Source organism: Camellia sinensis, unplaced genomic scaffold (genome assembly GCF_055761805.1).
Source record: "Camellia sinensis isolate YWXY unplaced genomic scaffold, ASM5576180v1 Unanchor13, whole genome shotgun sequence".
In the NCBI taxonomy this organism is placed as follows: Eukaryota; Viridiplantae; Streptophyta; class Magnoliopsida; order Ericales; family Theaceae; genus Camellia; species Camellia sinensis.
In genome coordinates, this window is record NW_028129009.1 from 332,826 (window position 1) to 342,600 (window position 9,775).

Below are 9,775 nucleotides of genomic sequence, written 5' to 3' on the forward strand. Positions count from 1 at the left end.
ACTACATTATCCTCTAGGTTTTGTATATCTAAACCTCCTTCTACACCTTCTTCAAGACGCTCATTTTCTTTTTGTCTCCTACATCTAGCTATTACAAAGGTCTTACTGAGAGTGCTAAAAATATATGTTGACTTTTTTGACTTTCAAATGTTAGAATTGTAATTCAAGCATGCCAACAAGGATCAATAAGTCCTTACAAAAATTAATAAATGCCAACCAATGAGTCAGACGATTGCTTCGAAATTTTTTCAGCCTTCATGAAGGTAACTTTACTAATGGCTTAGTTTTTAGGAGAAAATTAACAAGACTAAGTGAAATAAAAGAAAGAAAGAACTATAGTGTCAGAAATCAATCTTTCATTAAGTAACAAAAATTTACAATTGTAACTTCACGCTTTCACAGATTCAAAGGGATTACAGCAACAGACTATAAGAGAATTACTCCTAGAAATTTGAAGTGCAATACAGGGATGTAAAGACCATAATTTAAAGGACTAGAAATATAAAGCAAATGAACTGGTCTCTGGATCTAGTCCCTAGAGTCTTTACATTATCAACACTCCCTCTATTTATAGGCTCTGAAGATAACCGCCGAAATGGGTAATAACTGTCGAAGTAGGTGATAATTGTCGAAATGATCTCCATGATCACTGAGTGTGGCCTTGAACAGTTTGCTTCCACTCTTTCACTCTCATGGTTGTGCTTCCCTCCTGAATTTGAATTTAAATTGTAAGCAACCGTTTGGCCACATCACCTTGAGTATCCTAACTGTTCCCATGTATCGCGGATCCATTGCCACTGCTATAAGTTGCCACGCGTCTGTTAATGATTGGAGACCGTTACTTATTCTTCAAATTGCCCTTTATGATCCACGTGTCAAGATATGATAGGTCTGTACAAAATATACAGCCAACAACATCATTCTCAATCAATTCCGAGTATTGGCTATGCATCATTCTCAACCAATACGATGTGACAATATTGATAAACCGTTGTTATGTAGTTGAGACAATACTGTGACTTGAGGTTTTTCATTTGTCAGGAATACCATGTAGACAATGCCACGTGATACTCTAAGACGTGCCGTCAACTAACAAGGTAACAGTCAGCCTCTTCATCTCCATTTTGAGGTACAATGCCTATTCTCTGTTGTTCTGTCCTCAAAAACTCCAATGCACAAGTTGTTCTACTTTCTTCCTCCTTTTGTCGCATGCCTTGACGGAGTCTACAAACAAATACATCCAAAGCTTCCTTCATCCATGAATGTGAACATATTTCTCTTGCTTCTTTAACCCTCATCTGCACAATATCAATACATAGCAATCAATGATTAGGGCTTATTCTATTACAAACTTGTGACCAAACAATTGAAGCTCAAAATGCACAGAAAGTTCCATAAATGTGAGACAAGTTGTTTACAAATTGTTTGTAACTATACATGGGAAGGTTTTGGGGTTGGGGCTTGGGCCAGGTTACAACTCAAGTTCATCTTCCCCGTGTTATCGGGTCCATTTAGAACTGTATTGTTGGACTGCCCAAAGGTAGTAGTTCTTATAGTCATGCCTACGGGGAGTTGCTACACGTTGGTTGCCCCTCCTACCCTTTCATATTGAAAACAAACAAATAAAAGAAAAGGATTGCATATTTAAACTTACCCATATTCTTCGCCTCGCATTTTTCTCTGGCCAAACATCTAATTGTTCCTCAACAAGCAAAGGGAACATGTATGCATCATGAAATGTGCCTTGACTTTTGCTCTTAAAGCTCCAGTTCCCCAATTGATTCTGCAAACATTAATGGAATTCCAATTATTATTAGAAAAAAGAAAAAAGGCATGAAAATCTTCATCATCAAGAATAAAAAAAAATAAAAAGAAGAGAGAATGTTAAAGTATGGAGATACTTACTTCAAGAATGCCGACTACACCAGCTTCCTCTTTGGTCTCTCGAAGAGCTGCCTCTTCCATAGTCTCATCAATTTCCCAACCACCCTGAAAAATTACATTCCAATATAAATGAATAAACAAAAACAAAAATGTTTCCATCTTTAGGGTTTTTTTTTTTTTTTTTTTAAGAGTAAAATTGTTGCTAAAAAACAAATAGATGCATTTGACAAATGAGAAAAATATGTGGATCTTTTATTTTTGTTTTTAGTGAATTTTTTTGTTACTTTCTCATCATTCTAAACTAGAAGAACTGAAAAGTAAGAAAATTTAATTAATTTTCTAATTTTTTGAAAATAAAAACTTCAGAAATAAATTAAGCACTTATGGGTTCAGTTGAAAAGGTGACTATTTTTTTATTCCACCTAAATCAGCTGAAATCAAACAACAATTTCTTTAATATCCAAAAAAAAAAAAAAAAAAGACTTTTTAAGCCAAACCCAAACAAAGTCAAGCAACAACTCAGACAAATGGCAAGGGAAAGTACCTTTGGAAAAAACAAATGGTGAGCCTTTGGAGAGCTGATGAGAAGAACTTCCAAATTTTCAATAAGGGACCCTTGAAGTAGATGTGATTGGTTGCTTATTTTATACCTGTAGGGTATGCATCTGCACAATTTCAAAAATTATTGGTTAGGTCATAGTTTCAGATCAAATCTCCATTAGACTTTGAAAATTTTGATAATTGTAATTCCCATCAATTTTCTCAGCAAACAAACAAAGGAAACAAGAAGAATAAATCTCAATTAAGCTGTGATTGGATCAAGAATTTGAGGCGATTTAGAAAGAAAGGAAGGGGAAAAAATTTATTATTATTTTTGTTACTTTCTTTTCACAAATTTCTTAAATTCGTGATTCAAACACAACTAAAAGTGATAATGACAAATACAAGTAAACATAAAAATCATTATTAGTGACCACTATTTTCTTCATCTAAGAAAGACCCAATTGAATATTTTCTCGGATCAATTTTTCCAAATAAAATTTCCTTCCAATTCAAGGGGAAAAAAAAAAGCAGGAAAAGAAAATTCTGAGAAGGAGAAACCTACCCTACAACTTGGCGACAACCATTATAGTACCGTTGGAACTGCCTGCCCGTGCGAGAAGAAACCAATGACTCCATTTTCTCTCTCTTTCTCTGTTATTTCTCAGAGTAAGGATTTTCCGGGAAAATTTCTAGGAGATGAAAAGGAAGGAAAAGACACCAACCCCTTTTATGAGTAAGGAAAGAATAAAAAATTGGATACTTGAAAGATCCAACTGCACTGTGTTTGGTATATGTACTAAAATTGGATTGTTGGTTTTCATAAACAGCTATGGCCCGAGGTTTGTCTTCTCTCTCTGTTGTTGAAGAGGAGGTGAAGTGTGTCCACTCCTTTTTATAGATAGATGTTTATGGAGACAGCAGGAAACAGAGTGAAAATTTTGGAGAGAGAGAAAGTGGAGGAAAGGCAAGGCTTGGCTGCAAAACTCACGCGCACAGATGGCAGTTGAAAAAACGGTTAGTTTTTTTAATCAAATTATTAGAGGATTATTATTATTTTTTTTTTTTTTTTATTTGTCAAACTACCATTCGTTGCTTTTACACTTTGCATAAGTTTATAAATACAATGGGTAGATAGGTAGAGAAACTGCTCCCTCCCTCTGTCCTCTCTGTCAATCAAAGCCTCTTCTAGAGTTTTTTTTTCTTGTCATGGCCCGAGTGAGTGCAGTCCTTCCCTTTTTCTTTTTCTTTTTTAATTTACGTGAGTGATTTATTTATTTTTAAATTTGATTTTTTGGCTTTTTCATTTGCGATTTTCTACCATTCAGGCTTACACTGTCTCCATGGACTGCAAATTCAGAGCCGATGCTAGAGTTACTTGTCGGTCCTGTGCTACAAGTTGTGAAAATATAATTTTTAAATTTTTTTTTAATATTTTTATATTTTGTTTTATTATTTTTTTCTCATTTATAGAGGTTTTTCTTCATTTTCTATGGAAATTTGGGTTTGTCTCTGTTATTGGTAGTCGCAGTATGTTGCAATTATGATCGTTGGTTGATGATCGCGGTATATTTCTCGCTATGGTTATTGGATGTTCAAGTGTTCGGGTTTGAAATACTGAACATTTGCTATAATTCTTTCTAGAGTTAGAAATAATCACTCTTGATGTATTTGTTTTTGTCTATCAATAAAATTTAACTTTGGCAAATAATAAAAAAAAATTTAAATATAAAATTGACCACAAAAACAAGATAAAATAATTATAACCATACATATTAGATAGGGTCTGTCATAAAATAAATAATTTCATTCCATTTGATTTACCTATATTTTATGTGATTATTTGTCTGTCAATAGATTCATTGATAATAATTATGTTAAAAAATATGGTGGCATCACATTCATTAAAAGTTTTTTTTTTGTTATAAACAAATATTGATATATAAATAAAATTTTTATAAATAAGTTATATACCAACTTGGGTGGAAAAAAAAAAAAATGTAGACCACAAATGGTAAAAGTGGATAAGCATGAACTTGAGTAACTCAATCATCCTGTAACCACAAAAATAATGAGTAAAAGTGGATAAGCATGAACTTGAGCAACTCAATCATCCTGTAACCACAAAAATAATGAGTCATTGATCACTGAGGTAATTAGCTGGGAAATATTATGATTCTTAAATTAGTAAATGCAAGTTCTGTTACTATAATTATAATTATGTAATTAAATAAGATAAATAGATTTATGATTTATTAAATTAAATAATAAAATATCAAATAAATTTATATTTGATAAATTACATTCTAGAGCATGAAACATGAATAACATAAATATATATTTAATAAAATTATTGAAAACAAACAATCAAATCAAATTTTGTATGATACCATAGTGTCCTTAAAATAGATTAGCCGCCTCACTGTGGATGCTGGAGGAACATCGACTTCTGTCTCGTAAGATAAGATGGTTTAGACCGGCTAACGCAAAAGCACTTTCTGTCAGTTTTGGCGAACCGACAATAGCAGCACTCTCTCACACATTCTTGAAACATTCATAACTCCCTTTCTTCAAAAAATTTGGATGCCCTAAAGAGCTTATACCATTTTCAAAATCTTGAGGTTTAAATACCCATCAAAACTTTCCTTTACAATTAATGTGGGATTGGTAGTTATACACAATTCCCAAAACCTCATTTATAAAGCCATCTTTGTGAGACAATTTCTCCTTCAATTCTCAATGATTTATTGTCATTCTTTTTGCAAAAAAGCTAGAGGCCCCAAAAATTCTAAAAAAAGTTTTACCAAATGTCTCACATGGGTGTGGGACCCACATGTGTGGGTCCCACACCTATGTGAGACATTTGGTAAAACTTTGGGTAGAATATTTGGAGTCTCTAGCATTACTCTTCTTTTTGTAGTGTAAAGACCTTATTACAAAAAAATCTAAACTCATTTAATTCCACCTTAACTAATGGTTGGGACCTACTTTAATTTCACATTAAAGTTACCAAAAACTCATCTTTTCCAACAAGTTCAACCATAGATATTGAGTATAATCATGAACAATTGTGTGCTTGAGTTTTGGAGGTTGAATTTCTTTCTATATGCTGTTTATTTTATTATTAAGATTTTTGTGACCTGTCTACGTTATTTTGTCCTACTATTCAACAACGTACTTTATTATTAAGATTTTTGTGATTTGTCTCAATTATTTTGTCTTACTGTTCAACAACATTTTGGAGAAAAGTGATAGCATTATTTCTCTTATCATAGACTTCTCATTGACTTAGTTCACCCTTTGCTCAAACCTTAACCGTTTGAACCCTAGATATTGAGTATAACCATGAACGATTGTGTGCTTGAGTTTTGGAGGTTGAATTCCTTTTTATATATTTTTTATTTTATTATTAAGATTTTTGTGACTTGTCTAAATCTGAACCCTAGATATTGAGTATAGTCGTGAACAATTGTGTGCTTGAGTTTTGGAGGTTGAATTCCTTTTTATATATTTTTTATTTTATTATTAAGATTTTTGTGACTTGTCTACGTTATTTTGTCATACTGTTCAACAACGTACTTTATTATGTGATTTGTCTAAATTATTTTGTCTTACTGTCCAACAACATTTTGGAGAAAAGTGATAGCATTATTTCTCTTATCGTAGAGTTCTCATTGCCTTAGTCCACCCTTTGCTCAAATCTTAACCCTCTGAACCCTAGATATTGAGTATAATCATGAACAATTGTGTGTTTGAGTTTTGCAGGTTGAATTCCTTTTTATATATTTTTTATTTTATTATTAAGATTGTTGTTACCTGTCTACGTTATTTTTCCCTACTGTTCAACAACGTACGTTATTATGTGATTTTTCTAAATTATTTTGTCTTACTGTTCAACAACATTTCGGAGAAAAGTGATAGCATTATTTCTTTTATCGTAGACTTCTTATTGACTTAGTCCACCATTTACTCAAACCTTAACCGTCTGAACCCTAGATATTGAGTATAATCATGAACGACTGTGTGTTTGAGTTTTGGAGGTTGAATTCCTTTTTATATATTTTTTATTTTATTATTAAGATTTTTGTGACATGTCTACGTTATTTTGTCCTACTGTTCAACAACGTACTTGATTATTAAGATTTTTGTGATTTGTCTAAATTATTTTTTCTTACTGTTCAACAACATTTTGAAGAAAAGTGATAGCATTATTTCTCTTATCGTAGACTTCTCATTGACTTAGTCCACCCTTTGCTCAAATCTTAACCGTCTGAACCCTAAATATTGAGTATAATCATGAACAGTTGTGTGTTTAAGTTTTGGAGGTTGAATTCCTTTTTATATATTTTTTATTTTATTATTAAGATTTTTGTTACTTGTCTACGTTATTTTGCCCTATTGTTCAACAACATACTTTATTATGTGATTTGTCTAAATTATTTTGTCTTACTGTTCAATAACATTTTGGAGAAAAGTGATAGCATTATTTCTCTTATCGTAGACTTCTCATTGACTTAGTCCACCCTTTGCTCAAATCTTAACCGTCCGAACCCTAGATATTGAGTATAATCATGAACAATTGTGTGTTTAAGTTTTGGAGGTTGAATTCCATTTTATATATTTTTATTTTATTATTAAGATTTTTGTGACTTGTCTACGTTATTTTGTCCTACTGTTCAACAACGTACTTTATTATGTGATTTGTCTAAATTATTTTGTCTTACTGTTCAACAACATTTTGGAGAAAAGTGATAGCATTATTTCTCTTATCGTAGACTTCTCATTGACTTAGTCCACCCTTTGCTCAAACCATGACCCTCTGAACCCTAGATATTGAGTATAATCATGAACAATTGTGTGTTTGAGTTTTGGAGGTTGAATTCTTTTTATATATTTTTTATTTTATTATTAAGATTTTTGTTACCTGTCTACGTTATTTTGCCCTACTGTTTAACAACATTTTGGAGAAAAGTGATAGCATTATTTCTCTTATCATAGACTTCTCATTGACTTGGTCCACCCTTTACTCAAACCTTAACTGTCTGAACCCTAGATATTGAGTATAATCATGAACGATTGTGTGCTTGAGTTTTGGAGGTTGAATTCCTTTTTATATATTTTTTATTTTATTATTAAGATTTTTGTGACTTATCTACGTTATTTTGTCCTACTATTCAACAACGTACTTTATTATTAAGATTTTTGTGATTTGTTTAAATTATTTTGTCTTATTGTTCAACAATATTTTGGAGAAAAGTGATAGCATTATTTCTTTTATCGTGGACTTCTCATTGACTTAGTCCACCCTTTGCTCAAATCTTAACCATCTGAACCCTTGATATTGAGTATAATCATGAACAATTGTGTGTTTGAGTTTTGGAGGTTGAATTCCTTTTTATATATTTTTTATTTCATTATTAAGATTTTTGTTACCTATCTACGTTATTTTGCCCTACTATTCAACAACATACTTTATTATGTGATTTGTCTAAATTATTTTGTCTTACTGTTCAACAACATTTTAGAGAAAAATGATAGCATTATTTCTCTGATCGTAGACTTCTCGTTGACTTAGTCCATCTTTTACTCAAACCTTAACCATCTGAACCCTAGATATTGAGTATAATAATGAACAATTGTGTGCTTAAGTTTTGGAGGTTGAATCTCTTTTTATATATTTTTTATTTTATTATTAAGATTTTTGTTACTTGTCTACGTTATTTTGTCCTACTATTTAACAACGTATTTTATTATTAAGATCTTTGTGATTTGTCTGAATTATTTTGTCTTACTGTTCAACAGCATTTTAGAGAAAAATGATAACATTATTTCCCTAATCATACACTTTTCATTGACTTAGTCCACCCTTTGCTCACCTTAACCGTCTGATCTTCATTCTAGATATGATTACTAACTGAATAATTTTCCAAACACTTTGACACACATTCTACTTGACTACCATTTTTCTTACTTAGCTGAGCAGCATAGTTATGCAAAAAAAAAAAAAAAAAACCTCCCACAAAAAAGATGTAATTTCTTGTATCCTTTTCATTTCTAATCAAACTGCTAATCATTCTCTTCATAATATTAAAAATATTATTACCACATCATTTTAAATATATTTTATGTATAAACCTTTTAAAATATATTTAAAATTTCTAAAAAAAAATTCTCATAATTTGACATACAACAACACGACATATATTACATCTTAATTTTTGATTTATCATAAATTAAATCATATAAAACCCCACTTTCTTAATAATCATTGTGTGTGCATTATGGAATTTATATTATAGATTTGTCAACATTTTTCAAACTTTTTACGTTTAAAATGATTTTTTATAAAAATAAAATAAAGTAAATTGGGGAAAAAGTGGGGTGGACGGAGGGACATGAGCGTGGGAAGGGGATGGTGGATTTATCATTTCGTGGAAAGGAAGGGTGTGGGACTGAGTAAGAGTGAATAAGTGCGTGAGTGAGAGCTTTCAAAACCCGTACGTGTTTATTATTATTATTACCATGTCAGAAATATAAATAAACAAATAACGCGTTATTTTGGAGCCGTTTTCGAATAGGTCTCTCTCTCTCTCTCTCTCTCTCTCTCTCTGCTCAACTATGATTATTATTATGAGTCTCACTCGGTTTGATTACTTGGTTTGGTCCACACACGGAACATCCCTAACTCGTTAACTCAGCCCTGAAAAACGGCTGAGCCACGTTTTCAATCATCATGGAGAGACCTTAATCTTGTGTTTAGTTTAGGTATTTGAGAAAGGATTTAGCAAAACAAAAAAATGAGATGCGTGAAATTAAATAAAATATAAATATATGTTATTTATATATATATTTTTTTAAGGGGTTGTTTGAGGTGTTCTAAATAAGTGTGTTTTTTATCTTTTTGGACTAAAAATTTGAGAAAAAAATATGAATATTTTGATTAATTTTTTGACTTTTTATGAAAAAATATATATTAAAAAATTATTTAAATAAGTGTGTAGGATAAGTTAGTGAAGTAGGCCGTATAAGTTGGGCAATACAGTCTGTTGGGTAAGAGATGGGAAAAGATTGTCTCCTTTTCAGACTTTAATTAAACGGTGTTATTCGGCCCGTTGAAGCCCACCACGGGTCCCGTTTTTCTAATCGGAACCGTTCAATGTGTAGAAATCGTCAAGTACTATATGTTTGTAAAAAATCACGTTGATTGCATATCGATAACTATCTGATCGTGTTAGTTTTTTTTTTTTTTGTCAACGGTTAACTATAATACCATCCATTTTTTTATACAAAACTGATTTGATCATGTAGTTAGCAATATGCGATAATTGTGATTTTTTATTAGCATATAATA

The 9,775-nt window shown here is 31.4% G+C and overlaps 1 protein-coding gene across 1 annotated transcript; it reads right to left on the minus strand.

Annotated features, from left to right (window-relative positions):
• Positions 1-339: 339 nt before the first annotated feature.
• Positions 340-3,413, minus strand: LOC114266035 (nudix hydrolase 17, mitochondrial). Its single transcript, XM_028206915.2, has 5 exons — positions 2,990-3,413; positions 2,429-2,549; positions 1,906-1,989; positions 1,655-1,783; positions 340-1,298 (listed from the first exon to the last, which is right to left on the minus strand). The coding sequence occupies exons 1-5, from the start codon at positions 3,061-3,063 to the stop codon at positions 1,086-1,088; spliced, it is 621 nt and encodes a 206-aa protein (XP_028062716.2). The 5' UTR covers positions 3,064-3,413; the 3' UTR covers positions 340-1,085.
• Positions 3,414-9,775: the final 6,362 nt, after the last annotated feature.